Raw genomic sequence first — 18,089 nt, 5'->3', positions numbered from 1 at the left:
TTACGGTGGCTGAATTAAGATGATAAGGTTTTGAGTTTGAGCCCCCGTCTTACCGTTGAAATAACACTGGGTGGGTTGAATCAGCCTGTCATCCTTCTGAGGTTGGCAAAACGAGTACCAGCTTACTGCTAACAGGGGCACTGAATCAGTGGCATAGCCCTGCCTCAGAAAATGATGCAACCAGCAGCCATAGCTTGCATACAAAACAGCAATAACAATAACCCTTTCATTTGCCCGAGATCATCTTCTCTCTTCTTGGAAATCAGCCGTCACTATAATCTGAAAAAGGTGCAAAGATACATGCACTTACTTACAGACCTATTAGCTTATTTCCTATCGTCAACAAGGTCATGGAATCCATCATCACAGTTAATTTGAAATTATTCCTTTTCTCCAACAGCCACATCTCAGATCACCAATTTTGATTCAGACCAGGCCACTCCACCACAGACATTCTGCTTCTACTCATCGAACAATGGATGGAAGTCCTCAATGTTAGGCATGAGATCAGGGCCGTCTCTCTGGCCATATCTCGTGCTTTCGATACAGTTTGGCATCCCGCCTTGTTCTCCAAACTCTCTGCTTATGGCATCCAACGATAATTCCACACATGGCTTACTGACTTCCTCCACTCTCAAAGCCGACATGTAGCTCTCAATGGAATCCTTTCATCTCCTCTGACTGTCAAGGCTGAATTGCTCCAAGGCAGTGTTCCTGTTCCAATCTTATTGCCGATCTTCGTAAATGATCTCCTCGACTCTCTGGGAAATCCCATTCATGTATATGCTGATGATTCCGGCCTCTGCTGTGACATCCCTCATCCTTCAGAGAGGTAAGCTGCAGCCTCTTCCCTCTCTTCAGACATTAACAAAATCACAAGCTAGTCAAACACTTGGAAAATGTCTTTTAATCCTGACAAATCTCTCTATCTCTCTCTCTCTCTCTCTCTCTCTCACTCTCACTCTCACTCTCACTCTCACTCTCACTCTCACTCTCACTCTCACTCTCACTCTCACTCTCACTCTCACTCTCACTCTCACTCTCACTCTCACTCTCACTCTCACTCTCACTCTCACTCTCACTCTCTCTCTCTCTCTCTCTCTCTCTCTCTCTCTCTCACTCACTCACTCTCTCTCTCTTCAAAAGGACCATCTGGAAATCTATCTCAAAAAGACCCTCACCCCCATCCTCACTATCTACTTTGTTAATGTGATGAAGACCCTTCAATCCCGGCCAAGAATTGAGGTAAGTCAACAGAAGATTCTCGAATATGCGGTTTATTGAAGCAGCACAGCACTTGCAAGCGGAGCTTGCACAGGGACCAACCACAGCAGTCAGACCCTGTACCACACTAAAAGTCACACTACAAACTTTCATATATAAAACCCTATTCCTAGGCGGAGAAAAGAAAGGCAAAGCAAGAAACAAAGGTGTAAGTGGGCTTTTCCCCCCCTCCCTACACCCTAGGGGAAGTTTGGCAAGCCAACATCTTTCTCACGGTTATAAGCGGGCTGCAAGACAAAGCTGGCACATATTCATAAACAGCTTTGAGGTTTCAAGAGCTGGAATTCATAACAGTTGCCTGCTGCAAGTTTTCATAACAGTTGCCTGCTGCAAGTTTGTTTATGGAAAAGGCTGGAGCCATGTAGGCTTGCGTAAAATGCATTTTAAGACAGCAAGGACACTGGTGACAATGGTTTGAATCCGGACAACTGATTAATGCAATTAACGAATGTTTAAATGAATCAAATGTTTAAATATGGACCATATGTGGCCAATCAATAGTCGCACCTGAGATCCATACCTGACAGTTAACAATCCTCTAGAAGAAGTTCAGTCACTCATATTCCTGGGTCTCACCAGCAACCATGATCTTTCTTAGGCAAACCACATTTCAAAGTTGGCCACCAAAGCCAGTTGCCGACTGGGCATCCTCCATCATACAAAGTCCTTCCTTGGCACACCTGAACCCCTATCCGCATACAAGGTCTTCACCTGCAGCTTGATGGAGTACTGGTCTCCCCTCTGGACTAGCTCCCTGCCTCACATATTGCTCAGCTTGATGCCGTGGAAACCAAGCTCTTCAAGATTATTGGAATCTCATGCGATGAAGCTGAGACGATGAGCTTTTCACTTTTCCATTGCAGACAGGTCGGTGGTCTCTGCAAATTCCTGCCACTTCCTTCTTTCTGGTCTTTCACCCTCTGCTCTTTCCAATCTCTGTCCCCTCCACCCCTCCCACCCTCCTAGTTTCCTGCAAGATGCACATGGTGCACCATCAACCTCTTTTGGTGAAACCACCAAAATGCAGCATCACCGCTCACCTCCACACATTCGTTCTGTCCCCCCCCTCCCACTTCTGGAACCTACTTACACATTCTCTTCAATCTCTTTGCTCCCTCCAGGTCTTCAAAATAGCTGATTGCCACCACCTCAGATCATTCCCCATACAAAACCATGATCTTTTTATTATTTTTTTGTTTTATACCTCTGTTACTCCTCATCCCCCACCCCCAAGCTCTCAACATTCCAAATTTCCAGTTTTCCCTTCCTGAGAGTTTCCTTCTGTATCCATATTGTCCATCGCATGCATCCTCCCCTCCCCCTCATTCCTCCCCACACCCATTGTTTTGTCCCAGTTTCTATTTTATCCTTCAACTCAGCTGTTGGCCCCCTCTATGTGCTGGTCCTTTTGTTCTGTTGTGTCTGGATCCATTCAGTGTGCTCGCTTTTCCACGAGCTTTGACTCTGTGCTCTGCTTACCAAAATAAATAAATAAATAAAAAGCAGGTTGGCCTCAGCAGTTACCATTTGCCAACATCGTGCATGTTTTACTTTGTTTTTTGTTTTCTCCTTTTATGAACAAAGCGGTTGATAAAGATGCTGCTGTTATTTCCTTTATTCTCCGATGTTTGTAATCATTGTTGGCATCACTAACTTTACCGACATAGTCAGGAGGCCCAATGCAGAATAGTGTACGACCCTGCTGATTCTGTGCTAGAATAGTGCAACAGGTGTAAATTGACTGTCCAGACACACAGAAACGTGAATCAACTTGTTGCCAACTCTGGATATGGATAGTATGGCCGCCATGACAGTTTACAAAATGGTCGCCATTACATACACTTTTCGTCATATTTCAGCCGCAAATTGACATGAAATTACAAAATTAGGGTCAATTTCCATGTTTTTGAGCATGCCTGAGCTGATGGGAGTATAGAAAAAAACATTGCTCCATCCATTTTCTAAAAATAATATGACTTGTTTTTCACTATATTATTTTTAAAGAAATGTTCAGGCTCGAATTAGAATGTCTGATTATACAAACCACAATCAATGAATTTTACAACTTTGCTATAAAATGAACCTAAACTACATAACTGTGTGTTTTTCTGTTACCCAGGACTAACTGAAAAATGAAAGCCGCAAGATTTCTCACAGGGGGTTCAAGGGATCGAGAAGAAGAAGAGCATGTAGACTAGAATAAATGCTTTATTTGCCAGGACAGTTCAAAAACTAGCAAGTCAACGCCACTTCGAAAGACTACAATCGTTGGTGTGAAAAACTGTAGCTGAATGTTGCAAAGAAAGAGAGAAATATAATGACGCTAAATATGTTGACTCATTCTCAAGAATCAGAAAATATTCTGTACCGGAGCACGTCGAAAAGATTCAATGGCACAAATTCTGCTATAGTGACTTTACTCACGCACAAAAAATAGACAGACTGAAGTCAAGGATTCAGCCACAATCTGTGACTTACGCAGAAGAGATACCCACAACATCAGGTTCCTCAGAGAAATACCATGTCCCAAAGTCACTAAGATCCGCGCACAGCGCTATGGATTGGTCAAAATGCGCTTTCTGCCAGACTGACATTCCTGGAAAAGCTGGTGTCCTGACAAATGTTGAATTTGATCACACATCATCCAGGATGCTTAGTTTGGCCCAATTTGACCCCACCATGCGTCACAGGTTTGCAGGTGTTTCAGACTTGATGGCAGCTGAAGGTAAATATCACCTCAAGTGTTATGTTTCTTTTCGCAGAAAGTATAAAAAGGAGAGTGGAGAGAAAAACCAGTCGCCTGAAAGCATCTGTTTCAGAAATGTGATGAACCAGCTTGAGAAAGAGCTGCAGAAGGGACATGTGTTTACCCTGAAAAGCATCTGGGAACACTACAGCATGCTGTTATTGAATGATTTTGGAATTGAGGCTGGAGCCTACAAAAGCTACAATTTCAAGCAGAAAGTGGAGGTTCACTTTGGTAGTGACAAGGTGACATTCGTGCAGCCATTGGATGTCACAAAACCCCTCATAGTTGCGTCCTCAACTGTGACAAAGTTTGCCATGAGAACCGCCGTGAATGATTTATCTGAAGAAGGTGAAAGTTCTGAAGAAGATGAATTGGCCCAGTGCAGTCTGCCTCATCATGAGAACGAAATCCTTAGCTGGATCTTCAGAGTGGGCATAAAGATTTACATTGACGTAAAACACTCTCCAGGGCATAGCATTATCGGTGGACTGAACACAGAAAATGCAAAGCGAATTGTACCTGAAACCCTGTAAATGCTTGTAAAGCTTCTTTGTGGTGGTCACAGCACTGACAAGATGGACAATGAAGAAGCGGATGAGACAGATACCAAGAACAAAGTTCTGAGCATCTGCCAAGACATTATTCATGTGGCTTCAGGAGGCAACAAACTGACCCCCAAACACCTGGGCCTTGGCGTTGCTCTTCACCAGGCAACACGCTCAAAAGAACCACATCTACCTGCACCTGAGAACTGTGGGTGGGAACAGGTCATCAAAGATGGCAACGAGATATTTCAGCCGCGACTCATGACTGCACAGCCTATTACTGCTTACTGTGTAGAACTGACGACATGCAAATGCCGTGGGTCATGCTCAACTCGACGTGCAAATGTACACGGAATGGACTGCCTTGCACGAAAGCATGTGGATGCAAAGCCCTTTGTAGGAACCCGTTCAGTGTACAAGCCGATCAATAGCTCTGAAAATTGTACTTGGGTGTTCTCACAACACTTTTCTCTTCTGCAAAGCAACATAATTTTGTGTTAGAAAGAATCTGACAGCTGTTGAAATAACCTTTGACTGAATGTAAACCCATCTCCATCAATAGTGCTAAACATTTTCTTTTTCACATTTGTTGCTTGTATGTGCATTTTCAATTTCGTCTTTAAGTTGTCAATTATGTGAAAAGTTGTGATCCAGTACAAAAATAAAGCACAAAATAGTGTTCCTCGTGTCAGATTACATAGTATTTCACAATCATGACAAATTTCTGGCTAGTACAATTTGCAGTAAGAAAAAGACTAAATCTGATGGTGGCCATTTTGATTACTGTCATGGCGGCCATAATATTCAGATGCAGACTTGGCAACAAGTGGAACTAGACTTGGTCATGCCTAGACTCTTCAAAAACACCAGTTGCACCATTCTAACATGAAATCAGCAGCGAACCTATTTTCTAGGCTAGCTACAGATTTTGGCTTCTAGACTAACATGCAGATGCTTGATGAAGATCATGGGATCAGTAAAATTTATCCCATTCATATATCCATCCATTGGAACCATACTCTGTGCAGAGCGTTGGTGCTGCCTAAGCAGTCTCATTGGCTGTTGGACACAATCCTGGATGGGTCACCACTCCGACACAGGATACAAGCAAGCTAGCACTCATTTTGCCTACCTCGGAAGGATGACAGGCAGAGTCATCCCCACCTGGTATTAATTCAACAGCCGAGTGGGATTTGAACTCAGGATCCTAGGATCCTAAGCCCACCACCTTAACCATTAAGCCAACACCAAACATCCATTCATATGCAATGGTATAAAACCAACAAACAAATAAAACCTCACAACATTACATACCTGAAAAGCAAAATTGGCTCATTTTGTTGCATATGCTGATTGGTTTGATGTTTGTGTTTTTGTTATGCAGTGATTGTAAGCTTTTGTGAATATGTTTATGTAATGCATTATTGAGGTGAAGTAAATTATTCTATTCTCAGAGAAGCAAGGTATAAAAACTTCACTTTCTTTGATTGTATCATCTGCAAACCAAACATGAACTAGAATGGCGCCTGGTAGAGTGCATACTTCTGCCAGGCTGAACAGTTTAACTTTTGTATCCCACTGATAGGCCAGATCTGGATCCGGATCTTCACCAACATCGAATCAATCCATCCTTGTCGCACTCCCAACTTTTCCACAAGTTTCATCCAAATCCATCCATATATTTCTGACACATCGTGCTATATATCATTTTCAGCCATATTTCTCAATGGTGAAGAATCACTTTAAAAATTCTCGTATCCGGATCCAGATCCTGATCATCACCAAAATCTAAACAGTTCGTCCTTGTCACTCACCCAATCTGTCAACTAAGTTTCGTCTAAATCCGTCCACAACTTTTTGAGATATACTGCTCACAGACAGACAGACAGCCAGACAGACAGACAGACAGACGGATGGGTGAAAACATAACCTCCATCCTCCTTCGGTGGCGAAATACAAATGGTTATGTCAATTGTGCATTATTAGGTGTATTCTCAATTATATGCGAATTTCATAGTTGTCTTATCATCAAACAGAATGTTTTTGCAATGTTATTATTCAATTGACATCCACATCGAATCCATACAGCAATATTTTATCCTGCTCATCCTGACGGACGGTGTTGTCACGGACATGGCGGACACACGGGAGGCCATTGTGAGAGCCTCACATCTTCCGATGGCCATAATCATTGTTGGCATCGGTAACGCTGACTTCACCGACATGCAGATACTGGATGGTGATGATGGGGTTTTGAGGTCTCCACGAGGGCAACTAGCGCTACATGACATTGTGCAGTTTGTTCCCTTCAGAGACTTCAAAAATGTAAGTTTGGGTTTCTCTGTTACGTGGTGTGGAATCACATAATGGCCTTTTCTTATATAATGGTTTGGTAACCACACCATTGTTAGTCAGAATGAAGCTGTTTGAGTTGTAAAAGCACATTAATTTTAAATTGTTTTTTTATCTGTCGTGTGTGTGTGTGTGTGTGTGTGTGTGTGTGTGTGTGTGTGTGTGTGTGTGTGTGTGTGTGTGTGTGTGTGTGTGTGTGTGTGTGTGTGTGTGTGTATGTGTGTGTTTTGAGTCATGATGTATGGTAGTATATCAAATGGAGGGATGGCATGGGAAATGAATGGCCACCCCATCAAATGGGTACAAAATTATATGTTCAAAAACTACTACAGAGTGACATCAAAAACCTTTTAAAACTATGCCTTTTATTCTCGAATATCCGCATAACGAACTACCAATACTTTTGAAGATGCCAATTTAATACTAAAGTACCAAATCGGGAGATTGCTAAACCACTAAATTGTACTTCTTTGTTTCTTTCTTTCTTCAGCCATCTGAGCACAATACTAGCTGAAGCGATTATAATGAGTACTAGAGGACCCGAGAACCCGTTGCGTTCCCATTGTGACAGTGGTTGATGAAAAAAAAATCATTTCAAAAAAAAAAAAAGAGAGCTCCAGCGAACTATACCGCTGAGGTTGTTTGCATTGATCAAATACTCCCGAAGAGTTCTTGACTGAATCGGGAATTGATTTTTTAATAATTTTTTCGGTGCCCGATTTGAACGAAACTTGATACTGCACACGCAGGTGAATGGAGTGTAAGGTGGCCCTAAAGTTTTTGCGCTATCTTGTACCATATTGGCTGTATTTCAGGAACATACATACATACATACATACATACAAGATGAGAGTTTCAGTAATATATAGATAGATAGATAGAGAGATAGATAGATAGATAGATAGATAGATAACACGAGAAGCGATATTGTCACTGCAGTATTGCACTCTTTTGAAAAAAAAAAGATATATAAAGAAATTGATGGAACAAACAAAAAAAAGCAATACGACACCACAAGCTGTTGCACGCCACTTAGACATACGCAGACTGGGAAAATTTTCCATGATAAAGTCTGCCGTCGATTCTGGCCCAAACTGGCCATAGAGCAGTACAGGCAAATGCCCGGTGCGTCGGTCCACTCAGAGGGTCGGTGGGCCAGTCTATGTGGGAATATTGTAAATGTAATCAGGGTAAAAAAAAAAAAAAAAAATATATATATATATATATATATATATATATATATATATATATATATATATATATATATATATATATATATATATACAGTGCCTTCAGACAGTACACCCCTTGACTTTTTTCACCTATCTACACAAAATACCCCATAATGACGAAGTGAAAACATGTTTTTAGAAATTTTCACACAAGTTAAAAAGAAAATGAAAAGCTGAAATGTCTTGCATCAATAAGTGTTCAACCCCCTGAGTCAATACCTTGAAGAAGTGCATTTGGCAATGATTACAGCTTCGCATCTTCTTCGGTATGTCTGTATCAGCTTTGCACATCGAGATTTGGGGATTTTCTCACATTCTTCCTTGCAGATTTGCTCAAGCTCTGTCAAGTTTGATGGGGAGCATCGGTGAACAGCAATCTTCAAATCTTTCCACAGATTCTCAATGGGATTAAAGTCTGGGCTTTTGCTGGACCACTGAAGGACTTTCACTTTCTTGTTCTGAAGCCATTACAGTGTTGCTTTCGTTGGATGCTTGGGGTCATTGTCCTGTTGGAATGTACATCTTCGCTGCAGTCAAGGGACTTTTGCATTCTGGAGCAGTTTCTCCTGAATGATTTGCCTGTGTTTGGCCTCATTCATTGTTCCCTCTGTCCTCACAAGTTTCCAACTCCCTGCCACTGAAAAGCATCCCTACAGCATGATGCTGCAACCACCATGCTTCATGGTAGGGATGGAGTTGGATGGGTGATGAGCTGTGTTCACTTTCTCCAAGATGTAGCGCTTTGCATTCAGGCCAAATTGTTCAATTTTCTTCTCATCAGACCACAAAATTGTTTGCCTCATGTTCTCAGAGTCTTTCATGTGCCTTTTTGCAAACTCCAGGTGTGCTATCATGTGCCTTTTTGCAAACTCCAGGTGTGCTATCATGTGCCTTTTTGCAAACTCCAGGTGTGCTATCATGTGCCTTTTTGCAAACTCCAGGTGTGCTATCATGTGCCTTTTTTGCAAACTCCATGTGTGCTATCATGTGCCTTTTTGCAATCTACAGGTGTGCTGTCATGTGCCTTTTTTCAGAGTGGCTTCCACCTGGCCACTCGCCCATAAAGCCAAGATTTGTGAATTGCTGCAGAAATTGTTGTCCTTCTGGCAGGTTCTCCCATCTCAGCCAAGGAACTCTGTAGTTCTGTCAGAGTGGTCATTGTGTTATTGGTTACATCCCTGACCAAGATCCTTCTTACCCTGTAGCTCAGTTTGGTTGGATGGTCAGGATGGAAGAGTCCGGGTAGTTCCAACCAAGATATTCTACTTTTGTATTTTAAATTAATTTTCTGAAATTTGTAGAATGTGTTTTTCACTTGGAAGTTGTGGGTTACGATGTGTAAATATAAGTATAAAAAGTCTGTTTTAATGCAATTTAATTCCAGGCTATAAGGCAACAAAAGATGAAAATTTTGAAAGGGGGTGTAGATTTTCTAAAGGCACTGTAGGGGGACAGAGCACAGACAGAGTGGGGGGGGGGGGGGGTTGGAGCAAGGCCAGAGAGGAGACAGTCGAAGACAGAAAGACCACTGACTTGCTCGCGGTCAGAGAGTGAGAGACCCAAAGACTCAGCTTCATCGCAGGAGATACCAATGATCCTAAAAGCCCTGGTTTCCACAGCGTGAAGCTGAGCTCGGTGTGAGGCAGGTGTTTTTTTTTCCACTTCCCATTTCGATCGAGATGTTCCCACTGCAGATAGAAGAGTAGTAGTAATCCATCAAGATGTGGATGAAATCTTTCTATGTGGTGAGGAGCTCAAGTGTACCAAAGAAGGACTTTGCATGCGGTGAGGATGCCCAGTCGATGACCGGCTTTGGCAGCCAGCTTTTGGAAATGTGACTTTCCCAGGAAAGATCATGGCAGATAGTGAGGCCCAAAAGCTTGAATGAAAAGACAACTTCAAGAGGATTGTTGAGAAAGTAGATGAGGGGGGGGAGGGGTGTTCCAGCTGTTCCTTTCAGAGAGACACAGTGAGAGTGTGAGATTTTTCAGGATTGAAAGATATTTTCCAGGTGTTTAACCAGCTTGTGACTTTATCCAGGTCTAAAGAGAGTGAAGAATCTGCTGCCTGCCGATTTGAGGGGTGAGAGATCGTATGGCAGAGAGTGGAGTCATCAGCAAAGAGATGAGGAGGATTTTCCAGAGTCAGAGAGATCATTAATGAAAACCAGGAAAAGCACAGGGCACAGGGCCCAGAAAAATGCCTTGAGAAACTCCATCCTGAGAGAGAAAGAGAGGGGAGGGGGGGGGAGGGGAGGGGGGGAGAAAGAGAGAGACACACAGACACAGACACAGACACATTAAGAGCCACCCATTGACTGTGACTGGAGAGGAAGTCCACGAGCCATGAGTGGAGATTGCATTGGACACCATACGAAGATAGTTTGGTGAGCAGGACGGGGTGCCAGACAGTATCGAAAGCTCGCGATATGTCTCGGGAGATGGCTCTGATCTCATGTTTGGTATTGAGGACCTTCATCCATTGTTGGGAAAGCAGAAGCAGCATGTCCAGGGTAGAGTGACCTGGTCTGAATCAAAATTAATGATCGGAAATCAAGCCATTAGAGAAAAGGAAGGATTTAATATCTGAAACGATGATGGATTCCATAAACTTGCTGATGATTGAGAGCAGGCTGATTGGTCAGTCATTGCATGGACCTGTTTTTGCATCTTTTTTATGCAGAGTAGTAATGTTCACTGATTTCCAAGAAGATGGCAGATGACCTTGAGTAAATGAGAGGGTGAATTGGATTTTCCTGGGATTCACACCCTCACGAGCCAAGAAACGGATGGCAGAACGTTGCTCCTCCCTGGTGCATGCTTCTAAGGGAGTCGCCATCTTGGAACTGCTCGACTGACATCATACACTCAATGTTGCCAGATCTAAAACAGGCAAAACATGACTCTTACCCATAGATTTAACATATGTTGTCTGCAACTACACACATTACATTCTCAAATTTATATCGCCATTGTAAGGTTACTTATTGGCTGCACCTCGTGTGTGTGTGTGTATGTGTATGTATGTCCTTCTTCTTCCTCTTTCGGCTTGCTCCCGCTAGGGGTCGCCACAGCGGACCAACTGTCTCCATTTTGCTCTATCCTCCACATCTTCCATTGACACTCCAACCACCCGCATGTCCGCCCTCACCGCATCCATGAACCTCTTCTTTGGCCTTCCTCTTCTCCTCCTGCCTAGCGGCTCCATCTTCAACATCCTTCTCCCGATATACTCCGTTTCCCTCCTGTGCACATGTCCAAACCATCGCAATCTCGCCTCTCTCACTTTGTCTCCAAACCGTCCTACCTGCGCTGTCCCTCTAATACACTCATTTCTTATCCTATCCATCCTCGTCACTCCCAACGAGAATCGCAGCATCTTTAACTCTGCCACCTCCAGCTCTGCTTCCTGTCTTTTTGTTAAGCGCCACCGCCTCCAAACCATACAACATAGCTGGTCTCACTACCGTCTTGTATACTTTCCCCTTCACTCTTGCAGCTACCCTTCTGTCACAAATCACTCCTGCAACTCTTCTCCACCCACTCCATCCTGCCTGCACTCTCTTTTCACTTCTCTCCCACACTCTCCGTTACTTTGGACAGTTGATCCCAAGTATTTAAACCAATCCACCTTCCCCCCCTCAACTCCTTGCAACCCCACCATACCACCACCCTCCCTCTCATTTACGCACACGGACTCCGTCTTTCTCCTACTAACATTCCCCTTCTCTCCAGTGCGTACCTCCACCTCTCAAGGCTCGATTCAGCCTGCTCCCTACTCTCCCTACAGATCATGATGTCATCCGCGAACATCATGGTCCATGGAGACTCCAGTCTGATCTCGTCTGTCAACCTGTCCATCACCATTGCAAACAGGAAAGGGCTCAGAGTCGATCCTTGGTGCAATCCCACTTTAACCTTAAACCGGTCCGTCATTCCTACCGCACACCTCACCGCTGTCACACTGTCCTCATACATATCCTGCACGATCCTCACATACTTCTCCACCACTCCCGACTTCCTCATACAATGCCACAACTCCTCTCTTGGCACCCTATCATAAGCTTTCTCTAAATCCACAAACACACAATGCAACTCTTTCTGGCCTTCCCTATACTTCTCCATCAACATTCTCAAAGCAAACATCGCATCAGTGGTGCTCTTTCCTGGCATAAACCCATATTGCTGCTCACAGATCGTCATCTCTCCTCTCAACCGAGCTTCCACTACTCTTTCCCACAACTTCATGGTGTGGCTTAACAACTTTATCCCTCTGTAATTTCCACAGCTCTGCACATCACCCTTATTCTTGAAAATCGGAATCAGTACACTTAATCTCACTCCTCCGGCATCCTCTCACTTTCCAAGACTTTATTAAACAATCTGATTGTTAACAACCCACTGCCATCTCTCCTAAGCACTTCCATGCCTCCACTGGTATTCCATCTGGGCCAACCGCCTTTCCACTTTTCATCTTCTTCATAGCAGTCCTCACTTCATCCTTACTGATCCACCCCACTTCCAGATTCACTATCTCCACCTCTTCCAACCTTCTCTCTCTCATTTTCTTCATTCATCAGCTCCTCAAAGTACTCCATCCACCTTCTCAACACACTCTCCTCACTCGTCAGCACATTCCCATTTGCGTCCTTTATCACCCGAACCTGCAGCACATCCTTCCCAGCTCGGTCCCTCTGTCTTGCCAATCGGTATAAATCCTTTTCCCCTTCATTTGTATCCAACTTCTCATACAGCTCGTCATATGCCTTTTCCTTGGCCTTTGCCACCTCTCTTTTGCTTTTCGACGCCACTCCTTGTACTCCTGCCGACTTTCTTCATCTCTCTGACTATCCCACTTCCTTTTAGCCAACCCCTTCTTCCTTATACTTTCCTGTACTTCCTCATTCCACCACCAAGTCTCCTTATCTTCCTTCCTCTGTCCAGATGTCACACCAAGTACCTTCCTAGCTATCTCCCCTCACAACTTCTGCTGTCGTTGCCCAATCATCCCACCCATCTTTACCACCATCCAACGCCTGTCTCACCTCCTCCCTAAATTTCACGCAACAGTCTTCCTCCTTCAGCTTCCACCATCTGGTCCTTGGTTCAGCCCTCACTCTCTTCCTCAACCTCACCTCTAAAGTCATCCTACAGACCACCAATCGATGCTGTCGAGCTACACTCTCCCCTGCCACCACCTTACAGTCACTAATCTCTTTCAGGTTGCATCTCCTACTTAAGATGTAATCCACCTGTGTGCACTTTCCTCCACTCTTGTATGTCACCCTGTGTTCCTCCTTCTTCTTGAAATACGTGTTTACCACTGCCATTTCCATTCTTTTTGCAAACTCTACCACCATTTGCCCTTCCACATTTCTCTTGTTGAGACCGCATTCTCCCCATCACCTCCTCATCCTCTTTATTCCCTTCCCCAACATGTCCATTGAAATCTGCTCCAATCACCACTCTTTCATCCTTGGATACACTCTCCACCACTTCATCTAACTCACTCCAGAAATCTTCTTTATATTCCATCTCACACCCCATATGTGGGGCATATGCACTGATGACATTCATCATCACCCCTTCAATTTCCAACTTCACACTCATCACTCGGTCAGACACCCTCCTCACCTCCAATACCCTCTTGACATGATCTTCCTTCAGGATTATCCTGACACCATTTCTCCTCCCATCCACACCATGGTAGAACAGTTTGAAACCACCTCCAATGCTCCTCGCCTTACTCCCCATCCACTTGGTCTCTTGTACACACAGAATGTCCATCTTTCTTCTCTCCATCATATCAGCCAACTCTCGCCCTTTGCCAGTCATCGTCCCAACATTCGGAGTTCCAACTCTCACCTCCACACTTTGACCCTTCCCCCTCTCTCCCACTGCCTCCGGACTCGCCTTCCCGTCTCCTTCTCCTCCTTCGCCCAGCAGTAGCACAATTTCCACTGGTACCCTGCTGACCACCGGTACCGGTGGCGGTCGTTGGTAACCCGGGCCTCGACCGATCCGGTATGGAAATTCGTTTTGTTGTCTGCATAATGATTTGGCATAGGTTTTTACGCCGGATGCCCTTCCTGACGCAACCCTGGTCGCCTCTTACGACACACAGGGATAGGTACACCTATTCTAACCGGGGCATACACCGGGCCCAGTTACAACTGGTTCTCATTTCGCCGACCTCGGAAGGATGGCAGGCTGAGTCAACCCCCTGGTGTTTTCTACTTGGTTTATATATATTTATATATATATATATATATATATATATATATATATATATATATATATAGATACATATATATATATATATATAGATACATATATATATATATATAGATACATATATATACATATATATATATATATACATATACATACATATATTAATTCAGTGTCCCAACGGGGCTTGAACTCAGGACCTCTTGGGTCCCAAGCCACTGCCCTTACCACTGCGCCAACACCAGGCTCACGTGTATGTGTATGTATGTATATATATATATATATATATATATATATATATATATATATATATATATATATATATATATATATATATATATTATATATATTATATATATACAGATATATATATATATATATATATATATATATATATATATATATATATATATATATATATATATATATATATATATATATATATATATATATATATATATATATATATATATATATATATATATATATATATATATATATATATTATATATATTATATATTTACACACATATAAATATATATCAGTGGGCTGTCACCATGTAAGTGATGAGGTCCTTGGATTCGAGGCTTGGGTTGAGTCAGAATTTTTTCACACTCACCCCATGCAAGAAGGAATTCCTGATTATTAAATTTCTTGATGAGATTTTTCTTGAATACACATATACACATTTGCACACATTTGGGGTCTGTCTTGCAGCACATAAGATGTCAGCTATTATAAAGTTTGCAGTGTTCATGTGAGAAATATCTGCTTCTGGTGTTTATGTATGCATTAATTTATTTATTTTATTTATTTATAGGGGTGCATTCTATATCAGATAAATACATGCAGTATTTGCGTGCTGTGTATTTGTACTTTTTCCTTTAACTATTTATATCTAAGTTGTCAATTGTTTTGCAGGCCTCACCGGCAGCCTTAGCCAAGTCTGTTCTTGCTGAGGTCCCTAAGCAGGTGGTGGAGTACTACAGCAGCAAGCACATTGAACCCAGAAGCCCCTGTCTCAACAGCTGCCAATCTCTTCCCTCCCACACTCTTTAACTGTCATTTCACACTTTCCACTATTTATACTTGGCCAACAAAAAGGATTTTTTGGCTTCATGCCGCAACATCAAAAATGTATATGATTCAGCACTATATTGTTCTCAAGTGTCAGAAATTATTTCTGGTTTGGTATTTCATGTCTTATAACTGCACACAAATGATGAATATTATAGTGTCTTTTTAAACACACACATGTATGGTATTCTCATTAAATTTTCATTTTATATAGAAACTAGTGAGCTTGATAGATTCCTATTCTGAAATTGTTCTACTGTCGGACCCCTACATTTGTTGGGGATACGTTCCTGAAAAAGGCTGCAAATGTCAGAGCATTGTTTCATTGGGGAAAAAGGGCGATATGTTCCTGGCGGTTGGTGATTCATAATCCAAAATCCTGGTTAAAACCTTGAATATGGCTGCGAAAATTTTTGAATATGTGAAGCACAGGGCCGCGAATGTCAGGGTCCGACAGTGTATTCAAAAGTGTGGGTCGACCATGAAACCTTTTGATTTTTATTGAAGTGAATTGGATTCTAGTATTGCTTCACTCTTGTTTTAAGCATTTGTCTTTTTTCACTGATATACCTTAAATCCTTCACATCATCACTCAAGTTGAGTAGTCTGAGGTTTCAGTCTTTTGGTTCCTTCCTGTTCAGAGTTATGCTTATACACATTCGTGAAATGAGTGTGACCCTTTTTCGAAGCTTCTGCAAACTATGATTTTTATATGCATTTTTACAAAGGTATCAAAAATGTAGACATGCTTGTGCTTTATTTATATTCATACACTATTAACCTCAAGTATCAGTTGACTTATCTTGAATGTACAAACACCATTCCCACCATTAAGTTCATTTCACGAACATCCACCTTTCTTGATAGTTAATAAAGCATCCCATTTCATCTTGAGGCAATAATTGCATCCAAGGTACTGGCGAACGATGGGCTTCTCCTTACAATAAATACAATGGCAGCTTTAGTGCTCACAACAGAAATGTAAAAATGGAAGACGGCTTTGCATTCTCATCCAAATGATGGCTCGCCCTCTGTCGGCAGTTTTTTTTAATTCAATGGCTCCACTGAATAACTAATCCAGGACCAGCTTGAAGCTGAGGACATTACAATGCACTATTCTTCCATTTTCGTTTGAAAATGCTTCTATTGCTTTGAAATTGTAACACAAATATTATAATTGACCCATTCGATGTGTGTGGTACTTCAGCTAAAAATCAAACCATGGATTTTTGAGCCTTTTGTGAGAAGGGGGGTGGGGGGTGTGCGAGAGGACAACTAGTTGAGACTATTCCTTTTAAGAGGAATTTTAAATTATTTGATTAGTCCCAACTTCCCTGACCGAATGTCAAATATATTTGTTGCTATTGGTGGCCTCTAAATATTCCATGATATACATTTTGCTTGTGATTCTGCCTTGGTGGGGGAGGGGGTGTGCTTTGGGAGAATTGCCAACTTCTCATTGTCCTGGGTGCAGTTATTTATATACAACGGTTCATGCACATCCCTATCACAATAAATCAGGTGGATTGCAAACGTGGATTGTGCAGATTATAAATGTTGATGGTATGGTATAATGCCTCATTTCACTCCTAGCACATGAGCACATAGCACATTTCACATGAGGAGATGATGGTTTTGGATGTAATAAGCATGAGTTCCATACCGGAGCTGGGACTAAATCCGTGGTTATGGAAGGAGAAACTTGATTTATGGATCACGGATTGCTTTTTAGCTTTATGTTATAAAGACCTTTGTAAAGAGTAGGTGACCCAGGCCCCCTAGCCATGAAATTCAAAATCCAAACCTTGGCAAACCACACAGTATATTTCCTTGCCAAGGAACCAACTTCAGCAGACCCCAACACCCTGGAATTAATCCATCTGTCCATAGTATGCCTGCTTGAATGATGATTTGTTTTCTACCATTGTGGCATTTTTGATTGGTTGGACGATGACATTTTTTGTGGCTTTTTTGATCAGTTGAAGTCACCATAAACAATAAAGCTCTGGGTATTTTGGTCCTGGCAGCAATTAGTAGACTCATCTATATATTACTAAAACTCTCATCTTGAATATATGTATGTATGTATGTATGTATGTATGTATGTATGTATGTTCCCAAAATACAGCCAAAATGGTACATGATAGCGCAAAAAGTTTAGTGCCAACATACTCATCATTTCTCCGGCAATGTGCAGTATCAAGTTTCGTTAAAATCTGGCAAGGAAAAACAAAAAAAACGAAATAATAATAATAATCAATTCCCGATTCACTCAAGTACTCTTCAGGAGAATTTTATCAATGCAAGCAACCTCAGTGGTGGAGTTCGCTGGAGCTATCTTTTTTTTATTTTTTCTTGAAATTATTTATTTAAAAATCTCAAACATTTAGTATCGACAAAGAACGATTTATTTTTAAGCGTAAAATAAACATCGCCATTTTGATCTAATACTGCTGTGTTCATTAATAAATAAAATTGTGTTTAGAAGATTACGCACAATAATTTCTTCGACTTTCTTTTCTCCGTTGTTTTTTTTTCACGTTGACGCGCAAAAGCTTCGTTCAAATTGGGCAACGAAAAAAATTATTAAAAAATCAATTCCCGATTCAGTCAAGTTCT

General features: G+C 42.1%; 1 protein-coding gene across 4 annotated transcripts in view; it reads left to right on the top strand.

The window, feature by feature from the left end:
• LOC147017098 (copine-4-like) overlaps positions 1 to 17,496 on the top strand; it is a 186,069-nt gene extending 168,573 nt beyond the window's left edge. For 3 of the 4 annotated variants that reach the window (XM_085846469.1, XM_085846470.1, XM_085846468.1), the window contains 2 exons: positions 6,667 to 6,903; positions 15,315 to 17,496. In XM_085846469.1, coding sequence (XP_085702595.1) covers positions 6,667 to 6,903; positions 15,315 to 15,452 — 375 coding nt within the window. In that variant the 3' untranslated portion in view covers positions 15,453 to 17,496. Of the gene's footprint in view, positions 1 to 6,666; positions 6,904 to 8,489; positions 8,847 to 15,314 lie in introns of all 4 variants that reach the window. The other variant, XR_015049342.1, reaches the window with a different exon arrangement.
• Positions 17,497 to 18,089: the final 593 nt, after the last annotated feature.

The sequence above is a fragment of the Eptatretus burgeri genome, chromosome 11 (assembly GCF_056783735.1).
Source record: "Eptatretus burgeri isolate ZD-2024b chromosome 11, Ebu_testis_v1, whole genome shotgun sequence".
NCBI classification, from domain to species: Eukaryota; Metazoa; Chordata; class Myxini; order Myxiniformes; family Myxinidae; genus Eptatretus; species Eptatretus burgeri.
The sequence above is the reverse complement of the archived record's forward strand: the minus strand, read 5'-3'. Positions and strand labels throughout refer to the sequence as shown.